The sequence below is a fragment of the Centroberyx gerrardi genome, chromosome 11 (genome assembly GCF_048128805.1).
Source record: "Centroberyx gerrardi isolate f3 chromosome 11, fCenGer3.hap1.cur.20231027, whole genome shotgun sequence".
NCBI lineage: Eukaryota > Metazoa > Chordata > Actinopteri > Beryciformes > Berycidae > Centroberyx > Centroberyx gerrardi.
Genome location: NC_136007.1, coordinates 29,607,714 through 29,633,704, shown reverse-complemented (window position 1 = coordinate 29,633,704; position 25,991 = coordinate 29,607,714). Strand labels below are relative to the sequence as shown.

The window sequence follows — 25,991 nt, the reverse complement described above, 5'->3', positions numbered from 1 at the left end:
TTGGGCTCCCTCACATATTGCATCCCAGTCACAGTCTTCAAAAGTAAAGTCAAGATCTTGTTCCCACTTAGCCCTAGATTTTAGAGTTTTATTTGCCATAAGGTCCAACATTCTACTGTAAGTTAAGGATACAGTACCCCTGGGGTGTTGAATATCTTTTAAAATCTCATCAATTGGAAGAGAATCTAAAGGGATTGGATGCCCGCCCTGTTGTGTGCTAATGTAGTGTCTGACCTGTAGGTACTTAAAGAAATGTGCAGTGGGGAGGTTGAAGGCACCACTTAGCTGTTCGAAAGATTTAAGTATGTTGTTTTCATAAAGGTCTCCAAATGTTTTGATCCCCATGTTATGCCACATCTTAGTGAGACCGTCCCGTAGTGCAAATGGTAAAGCAGGGTTATTATGGAAGGGGGTGTTACTATGTAATGGTTTTACACTTTTGAGACGCGATTGTATAACTGACCATAATTTGGATGTATGATTTATAAATGGGTTGTCCGTGCCATTCTTCAAAGTATGATATGACCGAATAAAAGGAATGCCAGCCAGCGGCACATCTGCTGCGTGGAACTGCTCTATTTGCCTCCAAGCAGGGGGGTTATTCATCTCTGTCTGCCAAAACCAGATAACTCTGATCTGAGCAGCCCAGTAGAAAAGTTCAAAATTAGGAAGCTTCAGTCCGCCGTGCCGAGGAGTGTTATATAGGGTTTTAATTTTAATTCTGGGTACCTTCCCCCTCCATAAGAATCTAGATATCACACCTTCCAATTTCTTAAAAAACTTACTTGGAATCGATATGGGAAGGGTTTGGAACAAGTAGAGAAATCTAGGCAGCACATTCATCTTTATACAATTCACACGCCCTATCAAAGAGATAGGTAGCTGCATCCATCTGTCCAGGTCCTTCTCCACCTTCTTAAACAATAAGTCGTAGTTAAGTGAGAAGATTCAATCTAACTGAGTAGGAATCTTTAAACCCAGATATGTAATATACTGAGCATCCCATCGAAAAGGAAAGTTTGCCCGTGGAATTTGTTCAGCTGAGGGGTTAAGGGGTAGGGCCACACTTTTTTGCAAATTAACTTTATATCCCGATATTCCACTATATGTGGAAAGCAAATCTGTAAGGGCTGGCAGGGAGGAGTTTAAATTTGTTAGAAACAGGATTATATCATCTGCATATAATGAGATGACGTGGTCCGCATCCCCAACCCTGACCCCTGAGATGGAGGGATGGGATCTTATTGCGATGGCTAAGGGCTCAATTGCTAAAGCAAAAAGTAAAGGTGAAAGCGGACACCCCTGTCGGGTGCCGCGTGAAAGGGGGAATGGGGATGATATGTCTGAATTTGTCTGGATAATGGCTGTGGGATTGCGGTACAGTAATTGAATCATATTCGGGCCAAAGTTCATTTTACGTAGGACCGCAAAGAGAAAGTGCCATTCGACGCGGTCGAAGGCTTTCTCTGCGTCTAGTGAGATAGCCAAGACTGGGTCATCCATGGACTTAGCGCAATGCACTATGTTAAGAAATCTCCTGACATTATCGAATGTGGATCGGTTTTGGATGAATCCGGTCTGGTCCATATCAACCAGTGTGGGGACTATTTTCTCAAGCCGGATAGCTATAATTTTAGTAAGCATCTTATATTCGCATGACAAAAGTGAAATAGGTCTGTATGAACCACATAAATTAGGATCCTTCCCTGGTTTCAACAGAACTATGATGAGGGCCTGCTCCAAAGTTTGGGGTAATTGATTGTTTTCAATTGCGTGATTGAACATGTCTAGAAGGGGGTCGAGTAATTTACTTGCAAATGTTTTAAAGAAGTCAGTTGAGAAACCGTCAGGCCCAGGAGCTTTCCCCCCTGGGAGCCTAGCCAGGGCGTCTAACACCTCTTGTTTGGATATCTTGTTTTCAAGTCCGATCTGTGTTTCTTCTGATAGCCTTGGAATATCCAAGCCATCTAGAAAATAGCACATATCATGGGTCTTCTCACCCTGTGAGGAGTACAAGGATTTATAAAATTCTGTAAAGGCCTGGTTAATGTGCCTGGGGTTGCGGACCACGTCACTCCCATCTAGTGGCTTAATAGCAGGGATACATCTGGTGGCTTCCTCCCTTCTAATCTGCCAAGCTAGTAATTTCCCTGACTTGTCACCCTGTTCGTAATGGCGCTGTTTTAACCTAGCCATTGCATTTTCCACCTCCCGTGTAGTAAGAGTATCGTATTCAGCCCTTTTGGCAATCAACTGATCAAGAGTCACCTGAGTTTGAGAGCGAGAATGTTCATTTTCAAGGGATTTGATGTCAATCTCTAGGGACGTTTTGGATTGATATTGTTTCTTTTTCCAAGAGGAATAGCTAATTATAGAACCCCTGATATAAACCTTTAAGGACTCCCAGATTATGGATGGGGAGGCAGAGCCTGTGTTTGTGGTGAGAAACAAATCAATCTGCTCATTGATTAGTTTGATGAAGTCCTCATCATTGACCAAATGAGTGGGGAACCTCCAACGTTTAGGTTTTTTGTTTTGGTCCTGTTTGGCCAAGTGAAGTAGGAGAGGGGCATGATCTGAGTGTGTCTTAGCTAAATATTCACAAGATGTGATGAGGTACTCCTTCCCTGCATGGATAAAGAAGAAGTCAATCCGGGAGTAGCTGTTGTGTACGTGTGAGTAGAAGGAGTATTCACGAAGAGATTTATGCCCCTCCCTCCACACATCAATTAAATTGAGATCTGCTAGTTCTTTTTTAAGGGCCCTAGCAGCTGAGGATAGAGAATTAGAGGTTGAAGAGGATCTGTCCTTGGCTGGGTCCAAAACCAGATTGAAATCTCCTCCAATGATAAGCTCAGCGGGGGGACAAGTTATATTGAGAAAAAGATTCACAAAGAAATTTGGATCATCCTGATTTGGTCCATAGACATTAAGCATGGTGACTGGCTCGTCGGCCAGAAAGCCTCTAACCAAAACATATCGGCCACCTTTATCCTTCTCTACATGTTCCAAATGAAAGGGGATCCCTTTTCTAATTAAAATGGCCACCCCCCTTGCCTGAGAAGTGAATGAAGAATAGTATATTTGGCCTTGCCACTGCTTACCCAGCTTGCAGTGTTCTGCATCAGTTAGATGAGATTCCTGCAGAAATGCCACATCAATACTATGCTTTCTAAGGAAATTGAGGACTTTTCGGCGTTTAACATATTGATTAATTCCATTGGTGTTCCAACTCAGAAACCTATATGTTATAACTGTAGACATAGGTCACCACATATACTGGTAGAATGGTACAGCAAATAGTTGCCGGCCTAACACAACAGTATGGTAATGGAGAAAATAGGTGTCAATGGTTGGGAAGAAAAACATGATGTCTTGTGCCATAGAGAAAAGAATAAGAAGAAAAAAGAAAAAAGAAAGGGGGGGCAACAACCCCCCACCCACCCATGGACCCCCCCAAGCTCCCACCCATGTCATTTGACGTGTGTAGAACCCCAATTCTTCCATACGCGATACTTGTTACCTTAACTTGTGAAACCAGGCTACCTTATGCAGAACTAGGATACTTCATCAACTTGAAAATGGAAACAAATTATACAATAACGTTACATATAAAACTTAGATCTCCCCCAAGTATAGGTTTAGGGAGAATATTGTCTCTAATACCTACATCTATGTGTGCTCAGATATTGTGTAAGACAACCATAAACAACTCCCTGAACGGATCCTGTCACTTTCGGAGTTCCCTCTACAATTATAAACATAAACATATCGTAATTAGGCGACTGAGAAACACGCAATAGAGTGGGGAGAAGGAAGAGAAAAAAAAATATATATATATATATCTATATAAAATAAAAATAACAATAGAAAGGCATTGACTAACACTAACCGAGCCAAAGAGAGAAAAAAAAAATCCAACGTTAAATAAGGCCTTCACTTGTCTAACAGACTGACCATATGATGGATGGATAGGTGAACAGATGCAAACACATTTAGGAACTGTGAACTATGCAGTCAATGTACTATGCTATCTAGTATACAGTAGGCATACCTGAGCTTTGTGAGTGCAAGTGACCCACATAGCGCGGACATCCCTCTGCTCGGATTAATATCGATGAGCGCCCCGTGAAACAGTCATTGACAGAATCTTTGCTGTGTGCAAGTTTGTGACAGATCGAGTTCTGACCGCTGGCAACAACTACCCACACTGGGAATAAGTCGACATCCATGCGATCAGGCCAGCATGTCCGGGTGATGTATTTTTAAGTAGTTCTCCGCTGACAGCGGGGAGCTGAAGGTGCGTCTTCCCTCCGGGAGGTCCAGGCTCAAGTTGGTTGGATGCAGCAGTCTGAAGGATATGTCCTTGGCTTGAAGTTGCTTTTTGAGCAGGGCGAATGCCTTCCTCTTCTTGTAGAGAGCCGTAGACATGTCTCTGAAGATCATAATATTTGAGTTGCCGTACTGGAGTGACTTTTTCTTCCGTGCCGCGTCGAGGATTTTCACCGTGTCTGTGAAGCGGAGAAGTCGGATCACTATGGCCCGTGGAAGGCTGACTTCGTCGGGACGTCGCTGGAGTGTTCGGTGAGCGCATTCTATTTCCATCGGGTCCCCGTCTTCCAAGCCAACTACTTTTGGGAGCCATTCTTGTAAGAAAGCAATGGGATCCTTCCCCTCCACACCCTCTGGGAAGCCCACCAGCCTTAGGTTCTGTCTCCTCGCACGATTCTCTTGGTCATCCAGCTTATCTTTTAGGCCCTTGATCTCTTCCTCTGTATTTTTCTTGTAATCAGCAAAGTCTTGGTGTAGGAAATTTAGGCTTTCTTCGTGATTGGCATGTTTCTCTTCGAGGTCTTTAATGCGATGGCCCAGTACTCTGTTATCACTGATGACTTTTTCCACTGATTCAGAGAGTGTGTTCAGCTTTTGATCCAGTAGAACTTGAATTCTGTTGAACGCTTTATCCATTTCTGCAAGGAACCACGGGGGCGGTGCGTTAGCATTAGCGTTGACTGAGGCTGTGCTAGCACAGTCTGTAACGTTAGCTGACGGCTGTCTGTTTTTATCGTCCTTCGACGTTGCATCGATCTTTTTAGGAGACATTTCTCTTCTTAGAGTTGTAGCCGACTTATGCAAGTGAACTGATTTGTTTCCTTACTAGTGTAGGGGTAAGATTTAAGGATTTTGTACGGGAGCTGATTCACCGCGTGTGTCTTCTACGCCGCCATAACCGGAAGCCAGGTCAGATGCATGACATCTGACCAGTTTGGTGTGTGCAGTTTACTGACAGCAGTTTGTTATTGCGGATTTGACTTTTGACTTCTGAAAACACTGCAGCAGAGAAAGACTGACTGACCAATTTCCTAACTTGATCCACCTGCCATGTGTGTTTTTGGCTTAAGATCCAAATTCATCAAGCTGTCTCGAGTTTATATTGGTGAAGACTCCGTAAACCCAAGCTAGGATTTCATGAACATGAGCTCATTTTAAACCAAATGTAGTCGATGACGCTAGAAAGAAACACGGGGATGGAAGGGACTAGAGAGCTGGGCCCTTCAGCGCTCTAGATCTGCTAGCCAGGCTGTCCATCACAGTGAGTGGAGGAGGTATGGAGGTTGTGTGATCTGTCGAGCGTCAGCCAGCCATGTTAACGGATGAGCCAAAGGTTGTTTCTGACAGAGGAAAAAGGTCAGTGGCCAGCCTGGCAAAGCTGGTGAACTGTTGACAAACTGCACCTCAGAAAAGTGAGGAGAAAATAGGAGAGGGATGGGACAGTCATGACACATCACCACTCTTTACACAGTCTCACTTTTTTTACATTTTCCATCCCTTTAATGTTAATTGTAATGTTAATTGTTTTTACACGATTAAAGATACACAGTGCAACAGCAGGCACGCCTACATAATCCAGATCTCCTTTTGATTGACAGGCCTCATTAACATGTTGCATAGAAAAAATAATAAATAGGAGAATCGGAAAAAAGGGAAATATATAAACAAATATATATGTGCCAAGATTGAATAAAATAATACATATAAACAGTTAAACAATAAAAATAAATTAATAAAATAAAACAATAAATGAATTACAGCTGTGATTTATGAGCAAAGTAATTAACTATTATTAACTGTATTAGTAACTCTTATTATTATTGTTATTATTATTATACATAAAAACACACACATAGATATATAGATATATTTGTGCACATTTCATATTTTTTCCTCATAGATGTAAGTGTATTTATTTAAATATCTGATATTTGACATGCTGGCACACCATGGCCCCCAGTTTTTCATGGTATCAAAGTCCTTAAAATTCAAACAATTACCTATCGCTGCCAACATGCAAAGTTGCCTACTGCATCTTTAAGATATATATTCAAACTTGAGAAGCTATTTTTTATGACTCTTTTATGTAATCACTAAATTATTATCCCAATCCCCTTTTAGCTGGTGGTGTTTTAACACACATCTGTACAGGATTTAAAGCTGTAAGTCAGAGTCAGGGCTTTTTTTGTCTTTGTTTTGTCTTACTTTAACATTCCAGTACCTGGCAAGAGTGAATCCAATCCCTCACTGATATACACGTTGAATAAAACATTCGATTTTTGTCCAGAATAAAGGATCATCTCTCACACCAATATGAAAAAAAAAAGACTTGGGTACCATGGAGTTTCTATCGCTCCCCTTCCCTTTACTGTTGTTATCAAAGGATAGCACAGCAGTGACTGTCAAAGCGTCCTACTGATTTGTCAAAATAGGATTCTGATATTTCCTTCCCAACTGCCTGAGCTCTAGTGTCTTCTGTTATATGGAGCAACTTTATCAGGTAACTTCTTTGGACTTACTCAGGGCTAGTTGTGGTCCCGCTTGCACCGCATCCATCATTACACAAAGCTTTGGCTTCAAGTAAAATACGTTTTGGCAAGTTAGCTTGATTTAAAATTCCATCAATATCATGCCCAGGGTATACCCAAAGCTGCCGAAAAGTGATTTGATGTAATAGAAGAGCAGACACAGTTGAGGCAGTGTTGGACAAAAAAAGGGAATGAAAACCAGTTAGGCAAATCTGAGGGAAATTGAATGAATCACAAATTCAGTTGCGGATTTGGCTAATATTAAATCCACTCCACCCAGAACAAGTAAAAAATCATATCAATCATATAACATCAAATCAAAGTAAAATTGTTTTCCAAGGCATACCTCCCAGCAACATGAATGAATTATAAGGCAATGTGTTGGCATGACTATTTTCAAATACATTCTGATCTGTTCTGGCGCTCCCAACACTATGGGGGCATCCCAGGTCAAGCTCAGGTTGTTGTTGTTGTTGTTGTTGTTGCATTTACTGTTCTTGTCAATCAGTCCTGTCAGGATTTTTCTTGTGGTTATTGTAACCAATGTACTGTGTTTTCTGTGTGTGAGAAAAATTCAAGGACGGATGAAAGCTGAAAGTCAAAGGAGAAAATAATTTGTAACTTGTAAAAAAAAATAAAAAAAAAGATTGCTGTGCTTAAAATATTTTTCTCACCTTGGCCCAAAATCCTTACCTGCCATACTCAAAGTTTCTACTACTCATTTACAATTTGGTTGCTGCAGTTGAATTTCATGAAAAGGTCCAAAGATCTCAAAATGTAAAATCTCTACCTTCATATTTATGTATGTATGTTTACACTAATAAGTATCACCAAACAAGAATCCATGCAGACTGCATTAGAATGAAGACCAGATAATGACTTGCCAATCATATTGACTCTCTCTCTCTCTCTCTCTCTCTCTCTCTCTCCCTCTCTCTCTCTCTCCCTCTCGTCCTTACAGACAAACCGGAGGTAAAGATCGTGGTGGAGTTTCCTCAGGGTCTGACCAGGGAAGGAGAGAACCTGGAACTGACATGCGAGGCCAAAGGCAAACCCCAGTACGACACACACACACACACACACACACACACATACACACACACACCAATTAAATATGTGCCATAGGGAGGGAAAGCAAGAATCACTTGCTCACACCTGCGTACTCATGTATGCACGCACATACCTTGACAGCATTACTAATGCGTGCGAGTGAATATGTTATGTTAAAAGAGTATAAAACTGTTTTTCATACATTTTACTCCATAGGAGAGTACCTTCACTGTTAGATTAGATTGTATTAGATCCAATTCGATTAGACTTTAGTGATTGCTATGGTGAAATTGGGATGTTGCAGCAGTAGTAATAGGACACATCAAAGGAGAATAGATTATAAATAAGGATAGAGTAAATAAGGGTTATATAAACATATTCAACTGACAATTCTAGTACTCGTATTAAATAGAAAATGTATGAATGAAAAGCAACGAAAATGCCAAAAAGCCAAAAAGCACAGAGACAAAACACAAAAGGTGGAGACTGTAAAAATGATATCACTATGTAATACATAACAATGAGAGGAATATGACTATGAGAAAAGACAACGTGAAAGATTACAGCATGTACTGTATACAGGGTCTAAAGGGGGCCTGTATACATATGTACAGAAGTGACGAGGCCTGTAGCTTTGCATTGAGAAACTATACACCTTCCAGATGGCCTCTCTTTTGTTACACACAGTCATTTGCATTCTAAGGCAGCCATGCAGTTTGCAGCTTATGGGATGTTAATGCGTCGCGGGGAGTACAGTCTTAAGAAGGAAGCGTCTGCCCGAAACTCCAGGAGCAAAGCGACGACTCGGAAATATGATGTCGTCACAGCGAGGCAAAGGCAGCGACACACTGTACGTGATCATTATCTCATCAGCAATGCAATCCGGTGCGGAGCGTACATCTCTGAGAAGCGTTAATTAAAGGTCTAGTGGAGAGTATCAATACGTGTCAAGTCGGAACAAAAACACAGTCATGTGCGATAATTTGTCCATTCATACTGAATTGTGCTATACGCGGGGTGATAAACATTTGCCTCAACACACACATTTGCCTTACTATACTTGTGAGGACCTTCCACTGACTAGATTCATTCCCTAACCCATAATCCTAATCTTAACTGTAATACATGCCTAACCTTAACCTAATCCTGTTAACAATTTTAGGAACATGGGAGGATAGGAAACCCCATTCTTATGCCACAACGCCACAAATCAACCATAAACGAACTGCAGCAGACATGAATTTCCCCAAAGGGATCAATAAAGTGCTCATCTCATCCCATCTCATCTCATCTGATCTTATCTGATCTTATGTGATCTTATCTGATCTTATCTGATCTTATGACTCACGTTTCTTAAGTAGAGTTGATTGTATTACTGTGAATATAACTGGTCATCATCATATCGGAGCCCACAAAAAATCCCACTTATCCTACTTGTAGTTGTCCCCCACAATGAAGTTGGGGGAGGGACTATGGGTCGGCCCAGTCTGTCCGTCCGTCCGTCCGTCATGCACAATATCTGATTGGATGACCGGATTTTCACGAAACTTAAGGGAATGATGTGTCTCATTGCTCCATTCTGGCATTTTTAAAATTGCACTGATTGGCCTATGGGGGGCACTACAATGTTTGTTTATTTACTTGTTGGATTTTGCCGTAACTTGGGGGAATGGTGCATCTCACCACTGCGTTCTCACATCGTTCTCGTGCGTTCTCGCTCTTCTATGTGTCACACGCAATATCTTAGACACCACTGATCCAATTTTGACAAAATTTGGGGAAATGATGCATCTCACCACTGCATTTCAGCGTTCAAAATTACAAGGTGGAACTACAACTACTAAAGCTTAAAACATGGTGACATATTTGTTCCTGATTGGCCCAGACGGAGGCATCATCATTCATGGGGAAGACATTTACTGCTGATGTTTACTGTTGCCTTATTACCACTAGGAGGTCGACGTGAAAGGCTTTTTACAGTCAACAGGTTGCTGTTATGGTAAATCTGACATGACATGAACAGCCATAACATCTTCATATTACTTACTGCTCATAGGCTGGTTATAGGAGAGCGTTTCTTATTTTGGCACACTTGTTAGATTCCTCTTTTATTGTTTGGCCTTTGCAGTACCTAGAGAGTAATATGTAGAGCAACTTGGGCCAGTGCATTTTTCAGCACTAAAAGTGTGGAATAAATCTCTTAACTTCACCGTAACCCTTACCTGAACCCATACCTGAACCTGAGTGTGAACCTGAACCTGAACCTGAACCAAATCCTAATTCTAATCTTAACTCTAAACCCAGATCCCGATCCTAAACTAGCCCCTTGTAGAAGAGAGGATCAGCCAAAATGTCCTCAGTTCGCAAAAGATGTTCTCACTCCAAAGGTCTAAAACTCAAACGGATTCTCACAAGGATAGAAGTACAATAACACACGCGCACACACACATACACACACACACACACAAACACACACAGCCAAACACTACTTCAGTACTTCAGACAGCCTCTCTCCTCCCAGCCCCCTGCCATTCTATACTTGGCATAGAGACAAGCTCACTCCCCGTATTCATTTTATAAAGATGAAAACACAATCAATACAGTGAGCAGGGAATTGGAAGTCATTTTCATTAGAGCTGCTGAGAGTTGTGCAGTCATTACCAGCAGATAGCACAGGGGGCCCCGGCTGCAGGCAGCCATTTGTATTCTAGACGCCTGCCCTTCCTCTCTCCTTGCAGCCTCGTCTTTCCTCCTTCGTCTATCTGTCTGTCTTCCTTCTCCGGCTTCACTCTACCCTTCTCACCACATCCCATCCGCCTAAATAAACCACTTTTTTTCTAGGTCATTTCTCTCACTCCATCTCAGGAAAAGGCTTTTCCTCTCTCTGTGTGTGTGTGTGTGTGTATATATTTATATATATATTTAACATTTTATTTCATCTGCAGAAGACTTGGAATAGACATGGAATTCTCTCAAGCTGCCCACCGCAGCCATTAAACGTAGATGCGGTTTGTTTGTTTGTTTTGCTATTGAGCTCAAACTGCTATTTCGTTTTTTGTTTTTTTTTGTTCTTGGATTTTTCTTCTCATCTTTTTTTCCCCTCTCCCATTTACTCACTCCCTCCCCGCCAAATCTTTTCAAATGGAGGGAAACAAGTTAAAACAGCGACACAAAATGCAACAAGAGAGACCATCGGCGCACGCTCAGGGGAAATAACAGTGGCTGGCGGTGGCCATTGAAAGTTGCAGCAGCAAAATAGAGGTGTTTTGTCTTTTTCTTCTCTCTTCACCCTCGGCGGCTCTTGGCTCTCCAAGCTCATTGTCATAAAAATGGAATCTGTCACCCTGCTATAAACCTCCGTCAAGGTAGAAAAGGGAACAAAGACAGTCGATGGGTAGGCACCCACCTACACAGCAACACACCTCAGTATAAACTCCTGCAATTTGGAGAAAACGCTGCTAGGCAGTTATTATTGCTATTAGCTCTACAGCATCATCCCAAAGGAAACCCAGAAAGCCAGTTTAATACATGTTGTTTTTATGCCCTATCTCTTTTTTTTTAGCTTTTGCACTTGTAAACAGTGAGACACCTTTTGCTTGTGGCTAAAAAGCTAGGAAAATAAGCATTGTTTATATGTTTCTTTAGAGGTAGGCCAAATACTGTAATGTAATGTAAACAACAATTTGGAGAACCAAATTCATGAATTTGAGAACAGTAATGTAGTCCAGGGGATTTCAAAGGTTTTCATGTCACAGCCCCCCCGAAGAGTCATGAATTAGGGCCACAGACCCCCATTTGATAACATTTTACCCCAGGGGTTTTGACCCAATGTTTGTTGGGTATTCTGATGAAGGTTATATAGACCAAAAATTATAATCATGACTAAGACACAGTTTATTGGCAAGCTGTCAGCTTAGTCATTGTTAGTTGTGTCACCATGGCGCTCGACCGATGTAAGCTTTTGGAGTCCAAGACAGATTTTTTTACTGGTATTAAATGGGTCTCATATATGAAACGTGAGCAGAACAAATTTGTGCTTTGCATGTTAGTAGAGGGAAATTTACACACGTTTGAGTATTCATCAAACTTTTAGTAGCTCCGATTTGTTCTTACGTCCGATTGACACCTGACTTAGAGCATGTTTTCAAAGTCCCAAATGATGTAGACTCAGAGGGAAGTGAGAAGCGGGAGGAGAGACGTTTGCCTACCGGTCAACCCACAGTCTGACAAGGTCTATTCCCTCGAGCCCGTCAGCCGGTGAATAGTTTCAGCGCTGGGTGTGATGTCACCGTCCCCATCTGGGACAATGCAAGAGACCGACGCATCCCCAATGGTGGCACCAATGTGCTGATCCCTGATCCATGAGCTCTTTCCATATGTCCGCTTTTTGTGGAGGCCATAATCCCATTGCTCCTCGCTTTCTTCCATGCCATTTTGCCCCGGAAGATTATGTTTGCGGGTGCTCTCCTTTGCCTAATATGGCATTCATGAGGTGGTACCATTATGTTAATTAATGATAATTAAGGTCCCATGAACGCGTTTCCCATTTACAAGTTATTGGGATTCATTAACATACGCATGAGAACATGACTGAAAACAGATGCTTTCGAAAGTTTGACGAATTCGGCAAGTTTTTAGTTCGGATTATTTTACGTGGAAATGTACACACATTATATTGTCTAAGTGGAAGAACTGTAAACTGGCATTTAGACCATGGCACACTAAAAGTCTCCATTGAAATCCAGAATAATAATAAAACTTCCAATAATTTATTTTCCTCAACAAAACAGAGCATCAGGCTATTATTCGATTATTATTATTAGGCTTTTGGCAGGTCTACAGTACGGTTTAGGCTGCAGCCACACTGATCCGTTGTGTCTGTCCGTCTCCGTTCATTTCAATTCATTTTCAATGAGAGCTGTCCGTTGTCCGGGCAGCGCTGATGACGCATCCATCTCCGTCAGATTTCTGTCCGTTTTGACGAACAGAAAGTTCAACCCAGTTGAACTTTTTCTGGACGGACAGATTCGTCACCGCAAATCAGAGGCGTTTTTTTTTTATCCGTTAGTAATTCTGTCCGTTTTCTGACGGATCAGTGTGGCCGCGGCCTTACTCATAAGCTGTAAAGAATTGTGCTGTTCAAAATTATGCAATTGGCTTTTTAGGGGTATAGCCTAAAATGAATGAATGAATAGCCAACTGATGTACTACTACTATATACTACTACTTTTTCCTTGCAATTATTGGGGACTGGCCTTTTACACATACACACGATGCTTCCTGGCTGTTGTTATTGGCCACTATTAAGGGCAGTTTATAGTACAGTGATTTATGATCGCCCGATGGACATCGCTACAAAGTCATCAACATTCCATCATCGCTCAACTTTGATTTTGGATGCTGTTGCTCATAAAAACTATAAACACTAGAGTGATTATAGAACGCATCGCAGAGGTTCAGTCATTTGCTCTCATCTAGTTACTTTACTTTATTACTATAGTTCTAAATAGCAACTAGTTACTTTACTAAGTTAGTCTTTATTAAAAGTAACTCAGTCGAGTGCTTTCAAGTTACCCGCTTAAAAACTTCACAACCTTTATGTCTTCTGGTGATGTTCTCACTAGTAGGCTATAGAAATCATCACCGAGTACACTGCTGTTATCTACTTATCTGTTATCTACTTAACAAGCAGCTTTCATTTATTCGGGGTCTGATCATCTTTATGGTAAACTAGTATGATGAAGAGGCAGCCTTGATTAATCATGTCTGGTCTAAAAAATAAACAGCGGATAGCGCTCACAACACGTTGGCAAGTGCTTTCAGTTCTCAGATGTACAGGTAACAATAATGTTCTTACCCTTTTCTTCCATCAGTTCAAAGTAATGCAAATATTCCCAGTTTGTGAAGTTTATTGTTGTGTCCGTTCTGAAAGCGAGTCGGAGCCTACAAGCCTCCACCGCGCGTCAACCAGCTGCTGCAGTCTGCTTTTAATAACGCCATGTAACGAAATATGTATTTTTTAAATTGTACTAATTGAAAATTTAACCATTTGAAAGGAAAATAATAATAATACAGTTTGTAAACCAGTCTGCAGAATAGCCTAATAACATGTTATGTAACTGCTTTTGCAATGTTATTTTTCACTCTTTCTTTTTAAATAAGAAGTTTCATTCAAGTAAATCTATTTTCTTTATCCAGGTCTAGATAAATAGCATAAATTGTCTGCTCAGTGTACGTTTTATTCTACAGTCTATTATAAAAGTACGGTCTTCCAGAGCTGTTGATTACTGTTTAATTTGAGCTCAGAGAATTAATCGACGTTAGGATAAGAGAATTCCATAATGTTGTCATGACAACTGAGCCAGCGATGGGGTCAAAGTTCAGTCCAATTTAAATCTCAGCGATGGGCGCAACGACCATCACAATGATGACAGATCGCCTGTCGCTGGAAGTATAAACAACATGTTATTGCGACCGACGATAGAATATAATCATCGCCGGTGGTGACAATCATAAATCGCTGTACTATAAACTGCCTTAAGAGACATGGTCTTTATTGGAAGTTTTACAGTAATGGTAATAACTGCAATTCTTAATAAAAGGCAAATTTCAGCTAGTCTAACCACAGATCACAGTATATATCACTTTCTCCTCCACTGTCATTGTTTGAGAGACTTTGTTATCCCTGGGATCTGACCAGTACCGCTGTCCTTTCAGGCCACAGCGGGTGAACTGGGTGAAGGTGGACGACGACGTGCCATCCCATGCCGTCATCACTGGCGGTGACCTGTACATCGAAAACCTCAACAAGTCCTACAACGGGACCTACCGCTGTGTGGCCTCCAACTCAGTGGGCGAGTCCTACGACGACTACATCCTCTACGTCTATGGTACGCCAGGCTAACACTCACCCTCCAGCGCCTCTCTCTCTCTTTCTTTCTGTCTGTACCTCTATATCAGCTTTTCTTTCTTTCCCATTCTGCTTTTACTACCAGCCTCCACTGTTACTTTGCCCTCATTCATGCTTTTCTATATCGGGCATTGTACTGAAAAAAAGAAAATTAGGGCCGCCTTCCTAATATTGAGTTGCACTTCCTTTTACACAATCCATGTCTCAGTTGCCCTAAGGTTTAAAAACCCTTCTTTAACCTGTCTCCACCCCCTCATCTACATCTCCCATTCATGATGAAGTGGAGTTAATATCAATCAATGAAGGATCATAGCTTTCACCTGAATCCACATGGTTGATTTCATAGAAAGGCCAAGATGTCCTAATATACTGTACAGTCAGTGTATTTAACACCATGTCTCTCTTAAACCTGCAATAAGCGATATCAGACCTTATAACCAACCCTACTGTGTGCTATGTGGAGATTTCATTGAGACATTATGATACAAAGCAATATCCACACAGCAGCCAGCTGTGTTGCTGTTTCACATTTTTTCTAAAGCTCGCTGTCAAATTCTGCTCCGGAGCTCCTCCACTACTTTAAAACTAGCTCGTCTCCTCCCTCTCCCCCTCCCATTCCTGAAAAAAAATCTGGTAATGGCGGAAACAATGAAGCAAGCGAGCAAGCTTGTTAAACTAGTAAACTTGCTACCTACCTCTTCACTTGTCATTGTGGACATGTAACCTTCAGCGGGAGAAAGTTCTGGCAAAGCGAGACTGCTAACCGGTGACACTTCTCCACAGGTACGTTTAGCTTAGCTAGTAGCATTTATACTTCCATTTGTCCTTCGTAGGCCTCCGTAGTGCAGTGGCTTTGCTGTGTGTTATTTACAAATGTTTTGCAGTTTGTGTCCCCTCTAGTGGTCAGAAAAATCGCTTATTGCCACTTTAAACAAATACACCAAGTTTTGGGGAGATTGTACTATGAACATAAACACCAAATCATCCATGTATCTCCGGTAGATTGTTGGCTCTGGTTCTCCATGCTAACACTTTAGCATACACTATGTTGAGTGATGCCACTAGCATTATCCAAAGTAAGAAAACTGACCTTTTACTAATAAAAAGGTTGTTACGGGTTTTATTTTTATGTCCTATGGATTTAGAAATTTTAAAAATTAAATATCAACTCATTACAGCCAATGTAGCCGGGTTTATTTTTGGAACTACTTTAGGTGAGCAGTGATTTTGATGCTATATTTTGTGTAAATGTACCTATCTCCTAAACAATTCTGCCAAACTTAGCTGCATATCATTGAGGATTACTTACCATTTCGCTTTAGAGCTGCTATAAAATCACATTTAGTGTACGCTTTAGTGTACACTTAAGTACACTAACTGCTAATGGTTAAGTGTTAGCATGGAGCAACAGAGCCATATAATAAAAAACAGCTTTTTATCATTGAAAAGTCAGTCTTCTTACTTTGGCTAATGCTAGTGGCCTACTTGACATAGTGTATGCTAAAGTGTTAGCATGCTATCACTCAAACGGTGTGTGCTGAAGTGTTAGCATCAATCTACCAGAGACACATGGATGATTTTGGTGTCTATGTTCTTATCACTTAACGGCTAAGTTGACCAACAGGCCAATTTCCCATAAATTTGGTGTATTGCTTTAACCTGTTTCCATCTATATGCTGCCACATCTCTTTCTCTGTCTTTTCATGGCTTTGTGTTGATCGAGCCATCCTCCTCTCTCACTGTAATCCCTTTCATCCCCATAGCATTATCTCAGCACGCTTTTATACTGTTGATACCAATAACATTTTCTCCCTAAGCAGGGTATTACGCTCTAATGTGCTCATTTTCCCTGGCCAAAATTACTTCACTATCACTTTTGGTAGCTCCTGAGCCCGCAGAGAAATTATTTGGCCGCTATTGTCAGAGGGAATTAGCAGAGTGAAAAGGCCTCATTTTTATGTGGGGGGGGGATGCCCGATGCCTGACGGACGCCAGCTGAATGGATGTTATTTACAGCAGAGTGAGATGCTGTGCTAATGATGAGTGCAGTAAAATAACAGAGGCTCCATCAAAGACCAGGAAACAGCCTATTGCCACCTGCTTTGTCACAGCTGTTAGGAGTCTATACTGACATAGCACTTTCAGTGTCTGTGTGTGTGTGTGTGTGTGTGTGTGTGTGGGGGGGGGGGGGGGTTTGCGCAAGTGTGTTTGTGAGCGGATCAACCGTGGCACACACAACACACACTTACAACCATCCATACGAACAGCAGCCATCTTTCCCCCGGCCATCTTGTTGCTTATGGCCACGCGATCCAAAGAAGCTCAACTTCCCCTGAGGTGTAAATGCGCCGGTAATTGTACCAGGCTTTTTGTACATCTCTCTCCCCAGCCTCAACAACAAAACCCCACGGGGAGGGCTGCAAGTCGCCCCCTCTCTTATCCACCCACTCATCCACCCCACAGTGAGAACAACACAAAGATAAACACGGTAATGCAACACGTGGGCAACTAAAAGCCCTGCACCAAAATACCACCTACCATTAAAAACACAGAAGGCCTCTGTCCCTTTTAGAGCTAGTCTTTTTGATGACTTTGATGTGTCCATGGCCCCCACACTACTAATGTCTACTGTAATTCACCTTCGCCTTGCTAATGGGAAGACAGGATGTTGGGGCTGAGCCATCAGAAGCTGATTCTCGCATGATGTTCCAGTCTGTACACCGCCCCCCCCAGCCCACCCTGCCCCACCTCCCCACACACACACACACACAGTCAGCCATTCACCTGAACGGAAGCTGTTAGGAGAGCGCGTACACACACGCGCACGCGCAAACTCCCAAGTTAGAAAGACAAGCAGCAGGGGCATCTGCATGTATCACACCCACAGCGGTGCTTATTCTCCTCCAAATTGTCGAAAACACAGTCTCGCACACACACGCACGCACTAAATAACATGCATCATAATGGCAAAGAGGTCTGAGCCATTACGAAATGCCTTCCGCTAACCATTAAAAATGTATCATATTTTAGATTTAATGTACCAAAAAGGCACTAAAAGCTTTCACGAAAAAGTAAAAGTTTGTTTTTTCCTTATGTTTTCTCACATGCTTTATTTTTAAGATTTATTTTATCATATTTCCATTGGAAACCCAGCCAAAATTTCAACATCGGGTCCCAGACAGTACATTAGGGCCATGTATCCTTATGATAAAGTCTGCATGGCACCCTCGCCCCCAACCCACCCCTCACCTGACAGCCAGAACAAATGTAGCCGTGGCCAACATCTCCTCTAATACATCTGATTCCCGAGTATTGTGACCCTAAGTGATGGAGAGCACCAGGAGGCTGGCTGACACTAACAATGTTAACAGCGAAAAGAATGCAGTCTATACTACTCTAACTCTCACTGCCGCTCCCACTTCACAGGGGAAGAAAAGGAAAAACCATCAGGGTTTTCCTTTCGCAGTCAAGTGAGATCTAGCACTGAGGAGTTTAGGTTGTTTACAGACTGCCGCTTACCCAATAAAGGAGGCCTTTTCCTTCTCCCTGCTCCTTCACCAGCGCTGGCTTTTATTGCACAGTGCTAGCTTGTTTAGTGACCCTGTTGCTCTCATTCTTCTTCCTGCCTGCTTTACACTTCCTCCCCTTTTCTCCACAAGCTGCTGTTGGCTCAGGAAATGGCATCCAACAAGCTTCCAGGGGTGCAGAGAGCACCAAAATATCCCACTCAAGCAGCAATTGCTGTTACTTTGCTGAAATGGTGTCTTGAAATTGCGAGTGTAAAAATGCTATAAGAAAAAGTTTAAAAAGTAGCTCATTATCTCTGCCAACAAAGTTGGAAGGAGGTTATGTTTTCACCTCTGTCCGTCTGTTTGTCTGTATCTTAGTAAGAAATTTCAAAAAGTTAAGGATAGATTTAGATTATATCTGGTGGACAGATAGCCCTTGGCCCAAGGATCAGCTTATTACATTTTGGTAGTGATCCGGATCTGGGATTTCCGCCATTAGACGATTTTCATTTTTTAGCCATAACTTTTATGCTGCGTTCCAGTACTGGCACTCTAGTTTAGCTACTAGTTTAAAATGTATGCAGAGTGAAGTTACTCAATTACTTAAAAAAACATTATTTTTAGATATGATCTATTCCATGCAATGCAAAATAGACAAGAGGTTAGAGTTCAAACTAGGTTCTGTTTAGTACAGCAATACTGTACAGACCATCCCTCTTTTCATGGGTGAGGGCTGGGGGGGTAATTTGGATCTGATGACATTCACTGACTTCTCCTTATCTTCTTTCCCTCACTCATCACTCATAAATTGGGCAGTTTCTGATGCGATGCTCGGTTGGAGAGCCTGCAAAATTTGTATTATAATGCTTAAAGAGTATTTCTGCACTCAGTCTGCAGACACTGGGGGTGAGGAGCGATGCAGAGGAGGGGGGTTTGGGGGTTGGTCCGGGTTGCTGAAGAAGAGGAACGGGGTGGAGTGTTCGTGGGCATGTGGGGAGGTAACATTTTTTTTTTACCAAATGACGTATCTTAGGACAATTGTCAATACGGCAGCGGCATATTAGTGCTCACATGTTGACAATATGACTGCTGTTGTATTTCATAAATCCACAGTACTAAATACCAGTTTACAACTCAAAAAAACTGTGTTAGTGTGGAGTTACTTTTTAAGTCAAAACATACTCAAGTAAAAATAGCCTAAAAATACTGATTTCAAAAAGTACCAGTATTCAAAAGCTACTCAATTACAGTAACAAGAGCAATGTACTTTATTGCTTCCACCCTTGCAAGCTTCCCTAACCAGAGTTGTCCACATGCAGGTTTGCAGTTTATTAAGTCGTACTGTAAGTCACATCAGTGATCTGTAAATTATTAATTTGATGCTGTGGCTGCACCAGTAGGGGAACCCAGCGTCTTAAATTAACTCTTACACTAGCTGCTGATTAGTGTCCCTGTGGTTGTTCATTAGCTTTTGAATAGAGTCAGTCACCTCCAAACTCTGTGTTCACATTAACAATCAAATGAAAGCAAACATCACGCTCATAACTCATGATTTAAAACAAGTAAAAACAAGAAGGCACACAAGATAAAATGATAAGAAAAGAGGGTAAAAGCAAGTCTATAGAGGGCTTAGGGTGATGTAATGTTGCTCATGTTGGAGGTCATGGCAACAACAGCTGATATGTAATATAATGGCTTAATCTCTGTGCTGTATTTCACTGTACAGAATTGATCACTTCATCATTGATACAGCTCATCAATTTTGTGTTCAGATGATGTCAGCTTGTTAGTTAGCTAATCATAATATCTGGTCAGCTATCACGGTCTTGTTATCACATCTAGTTTGCACAATAGCTAACATAACGTAGCCTAAATTAGCTTGTTGGCTAGTTAGCTTGCTAACAGTTTGTTCAGGTTAACTAAGATGACTCTTCTCAAGTTACAGTTCAGAGTGTTTTAGAGTAGCCCACCCTAGTCTACTTTCTTTCTCAATGTGTTCTTATGCATTCATGTGTCCTCCATTACACATTTTAAACAAAAAAAATTCAATTTTTAAATTTATTAACAACTATTTAGGCTAGATCTTAGCGTATTCCATAAACCTGTTCAGACCTCTAAAGCCAGATCTACTAAACTGGAAACTGCTATTCTTACTGGCACAACAACACTGAGGAGAGCTGAACATGGCATCATATTTACTTCACAACTACCTCACTCCTGTTCTGCGGTGAGTTTAACAACAGACATTTTCCATGTCTAACAGTTATTAGATTTATACTGGGTGGAATATTTGGGCCCACGGGCTATTCTCTCTCCTCTCTCCAAGTCCAATAGTTTTTGTTTCCTGCTTGCCAATATGCCGACTTCTAATTTTCCAGATCTTGGTCATTTTACTGGTATTGTCAACACGAGTGGCTAACGCTAACTCGGGGTCAAATACTATTTAACAACGTATTTTAGCCATATATCATCAGATTTTTAACAAGTGTTGTAAAATCAAATGTTTAAAGGTTCTTTGATAAAATAGAAGCCTCACAAGTAGCTCATTCTGAAATGTAGGGCAGAACATAAGCCGTAGCACCTCACTTAAATTGCTAGCTAGCTACACAAACTAGCCCAGCCATTTGATTATGTGAACGGCAATAAAATAAAATCATTAATGCCATTGTTAATAAGATGTTAATGTTTGTGAAATTAAAATGTTTTTGCTAGGAGAATAAAGAGTCTTACTGTTTTTTTGTTGTTTTTTTCTTCTTTTTTTTTTGTCTGGTGGTAGTGAAGAGGTTCAGCTATCGGTGGTGAGTTCAGCTTTCTCTGGACGGAGTGCTCGCTCGCTGCTGTTTCGGAGACACTTTTGTATTTCCCTCTTAGTTTCAATTCATCACTTCCTGTGTGCAGAGAAGATTTCCCCCTGGAAATTTAATTTGGACGGTTTCTACGGTGTCTCAGTTAGCGGGGATGGGACTCGCTTCTCTGTTGCGGCCCCACTTCTTGATTTAGGCTGGTAAGACAGGTGTATATTTACATAAAAATCAATGGGTTCTGAAAACATCAGATGATTGTCCTAACTCTTTGACCCAAAGTCACATTCACCGATGTTAAAACCAACTGTTTCCCAAGCGCATTTATTGGAAAAAAACTCAAACTTTATGACTTTTTTTCCCCTGACATTTTCTCTAAAATTTGTAGTTGACAAGCTTTGATTAAACAGACCCAAATTCTTCAACACGAATGAAGTAGAAAAATGACATTCTGGTTATGCTGATGTTGGTTGCTTTGTCTCGAAAATGTCAAATAGATTTTTTTTTTTAAAGCAGCACACTGCTCTTCCTCTTACAACACACAGCTCAAATTCAGACAGCTTTGTAAAGGTGCTGTGTTCGTGTGTTTATGGTCAAACACTGACCTTGTGCGTTCTTCCTGACTCTCTCAACTTCAAAAAAGGCTTATCCATTTTTGGCATTGGCAGGGTTGTCAAACCATGTGGCATGCAGGGCCGAGAATATGCAGGTTTTTGTTCCAACGAAGGACTACACCAGGTGATTTCACTGGTTATCACATCTTCAACCAGAGAGGAGGAACTAATGAGTGAAATCACCTGCTGCAGTGTTTGGTTGGAAGGAAATCCTGCAGACACCCCTAGTGTAGAGGAAGCCCAGCCTGTAAAAGTAGAGTAGATGAGACATTTGAATAATTTCATGAGTGCATCCACAGCTCAGCCATACATCTAGTTAACAAAAAAAACTATTGTCTGTCATTCCATTGGATTGTGTTTGAACTGAACATCTCAAACAGCTTCAGCACATCCACTCAAAGTCAAGCATATTGCTAGTTTATCTATGCAATATAGAGTGCATAGTTTTTCCTCATTTATCAACTGATACTTTGCACTGGAGCCAGTTTCGTGAAGCATGTTTTCATATTCTGCGGTACGATTACAGCCACTGCGGGGATGTAGGTCATCCCTCTCATCCAGAGTTCACGTCGAGTTCCTTAACTTGCCGCTTCCAGCAGGAAACGGCTTGCATCTCGCAAAGTCTCGGAGCTTCCCGTGGCCCTGCTCCATTTGCTCAGACAAAAAAACCCCACTGATTCATAAGCCCTGGCGGTAAACAAGGCCCGGTGGCTCAGTGGGAGGAAAAGCACATTCAGCCCAGTCACATTTGAAAGTCAATAAGCTCCAATGCGCTTTGATACATTCTACCAGCAAGCCACAAAAAGGGAGACGTAGTAAACATTCAGCCAGTCTCACCAGTCCGTTTCCTTTAATCTTTTTTTATCACTGCTAAGTTTTTAATGAGCTATTGACACTGATGATCCCAAACATCTGCTGGACCCTCACAGTTCATGACGGGATAAAACCAATTAGGCGGCACCACTGCCGAGCTGGAGTTTGTCGGCTCCCAAGCATGTGTGAAACTCATCAGCACAAGCTGTGTCTGCCAGCTGACTTCCCAATGGATCGCGTCTTGCCGTCTTTGTCTGCACATTGGTCCGTGCAGCCTTTTGTATTGTCAAGGTTGTCTTTAAAAGAACGGAATTGTTGATAGATTAAAAAAAACGTATCACACATCAGCAGTGTTTGAATACTGATCCAGAGCACCTGAAGCCCTTGATTTGCATTTGCAAATTTGCTTCAGGCAGAATTCTGAGGGGCTACACGGACCTCTCCGCCTCCTATTTGAATTACTTGATACGCTTCTTATAAGGTGCTTAAAAAAGCTTATTTTCTTAACTAACAACTGTGAACGGATTCGTGCATAAACTATTAACAATTTCTGCCCTCGGGGAAGATACGATAAACAACCTCTGTACCCTTAGGGAAGACATTGCAGAGAGCTGAATAACTCTTATTAGCCCTTTAATTCAAATCTTTTATTGAGTTGAAGCATTTTCAATTTACATGTATAACTACAAATTTCACAGTCAGAATACCATTGCATGAAACATTCAGACTCACTGTTGTACATTCAGGAATACATCTACTATAAATGTGTCTTGTTACAGTTAAGGCAGAAAAGCAAGGGGGCAGTATGTCAAGAAGCCCTGGGGAAAAAAAACACTTGAATTTTAGGAGTTAAGTTTAAGAGTTTTAAGACAATTATAGATAATTTTAGATAATATCCGTCTGGCTACCCATGCTCTGCTGCTTGTTCAATGATCCATGTGCATAGAGCCAACCACTTTTCAAAAACAATACAATAAAGTGCTTCGAAATAAATAATACATGCCGGAAGATATCATTATCATTACAACAGAAAGCAGAAAGCAAAAGAAAAAACAGAATTTAAAAGCAAGAATAATAAAAACAAGATAACATTTGGGGTAAAATCATCTCTCTATAGTTATTACACAAATGGAAGGGAGTTTTGTTAAGTGACTTAAAGGAGCATACTGATGTGGACAGCCTAATCTCCTCGAGTAAGTCCGTCAAAGCTTTGGTGCCCTGATGGGAAAGGCTTTACTTTGTTTGTTTTTTTAAGGTCCAGAATTGGATTTCTCAAACTTTTCATTGTCACTACTGGCAATTCCACTTGGGTGTGTTTTCCAGTTGTACCAAAGCACCATTACATTGTATTCCTGTCTGCAATAGCTTGGGTTCCCCCGGTCATCGTGATTGGAACCCCATCAGGACAGGATGGGGGAAATCTACTGGAAAGCTACTTTTACAGACACTGTACTTCTCATCATCTTGGTCAGTGGAAAACACAATCGGCCAGATCCATGTTTGGCTTTGGTTTAACTGATCAGTGGTTATGAGTGGACTGCCGCTGGACAGTCTTTATATGTTGACTTTATATGATTAATAGTTAGTGTGTCCAGCAACCATCAAAGGGTCGTCCTAGTGGAACAGCAAGCAAGCAAGCAGAGCACCCATGGGGCCAAGTTTATGGGATTAAAAAACTGCCAAAATAAGTTAGTGCTTGTATTATAAGACACATGAGGTTATAACATGACTTGCAAACTTGTAACACAAACGCTAATCCATAAAGTTGTAAAGCACTATCATGAGCTATAATCAGTATTTCCTTTTGCTAATCATTGTGCATTTTGCTTTTCGAGTTCCCACGTTAGTTACACATTTTTGCACTTGCAGTTTGCAAGTCAAGTTACAAGCGCGCACGTCTACACAAGTACAACTTATTTTGACAGCTTCCTATACAAGTTTAACCTTCCTGCTGCAAGCGTTCTCACAACACAGCATGGATAGACCCGAGCAGACACAAAGTTGCATGATGTCCAGCCTACTGACACTGCACACTCTATTTGGCTGCCAAACACCTCCTTACCATTTTCTCATCTCTGTCCATACACACCTCCACCACCTTTCCTCACCCTCTTATACCACCTTGTTCCATTAAACCCGTAGACTGGCCTTCCTCCTAATCAGCCCACCCAAATTACGCATTTTTCTGCACCTTTTAATAACCCCTACAGGTTTTTCAGTCCATTCCCGGGCAATCAGAGCGGCACGGGAGGCCTCTAACCAGCGAACGCTGCCCGCAGCTTCATATCAATGTGGCCCCACCACTTCGACAGGAAAAATGTCACTTCTGATATCCCCCCGTGGTCACTGTCAGGGAGGGGAGTCCAACCCGGCTAATGAAGTAAAAAGGAAAAGGCTGTAGGAGGGAAAATGTGCTCTAGTGGAAGCCTGTGTAATGAACCCCCCCCCTTTCATGCAACCTCTCATGGTGTTGTTATTTTAAGTTTGTTTATGTGCTCCTCCTCTCCTCCGCTGTCATTTACCGTGTCATTATGTTTTTTTAATGCATCGAATTTTTTTGCTTTCGTTTGAACATGTGATGGGGTTTCTCCTTCGCTGTTGATATCCGCCTCTCCTCCTCGGAGATATTAAATATGCGCAGGCACGTTTTGTTTGTCAAAAAGGCTCACAATGACAGCATAAGTACGACACTAGTACGTGTTACTCATTACACATTTAATCACTTTTAACAACCATGTGCTCGTGAGCATAGTCAATATTACATGTCCCGGTTTGCAGCCTGCGAGTAGACGTGTACACAAGCGAAGGGAATGGGTTCTTTGAGGAACAAGCTCTTTGATCAACGTAATCGGCGTGCGACAAGAAGATTGGTGGCAGTTTCACCTTTGCGCGTACAGTATTTAGCACGCTGTCATCCGGCTTATTTGTCAGAAAAGTCTGCAGGCTCCCATACACCTGGAGACGCACATAAGGCATCAGCTGTTGGTCATATATCACACAGCGATACCATCACAGCCGCCTCCCTCCATCGTAGCATTCCTTTATCTTCATGGCTTTTATACTCATTTGTTTTTCCCCCTGTGTGTGTTTGTCATGTATTTGTCTTCTCATCCAGATGCTCCCACCACTACCCCTATACCCACCACAGCCACCACCACCACTACCACCATCACCACCACCACCATCTCCTACCCCGAAGCCACGCAAGGTACAGTATCGCCCCGGCACTTGTGTGTGTGTGTGTGTGTGTGTGTGTGCGATCCTTTATTCCAGCCTTGAATAGCCACATACCCCGCCATCTTCATGTCACATTTGCATGCTTGTCTCGTACGCGCAGGTTCACTTACCATCCAGCCCCACGGAGCAAAATGATGCGCCACCCAAAGGTTTTGGCTACTTTCCAAGTGTGTGTGTGTGTGTGTGTGTGTGTGTGT

At 41.8% G+C, this 25,991-nt stretch overlaps 1 protein-coding gene across 1 annotated transcript in view; it reads left to right on the top strand.

Annotated features, from left to right (window-relative positions):
• Nucleotides 1–25,991, top strand: part of cadm1a (cell adhesion molecule 1a) — a 366,432-nt gene that overhangs the window by 306,076 nt on the left and 34,365 nt on the right. The window contains exons 7-9 of the mRNA XM_078286385.1: nt 7,822–7,918; nt 14,628–14,800; nt 25,673–25,765. Of these exons, the coding sequence (XP_078142511.1) occupies nt 7,822–7,918; nt 14,628–14,800; nt 25,673–25,765 (363 nt within the window). The remainder of the gene's footprint in view (nt 1–7,821; nt 7,919–14,627; nt 14,801–25,672; nt 25,766–25,991) is intronic.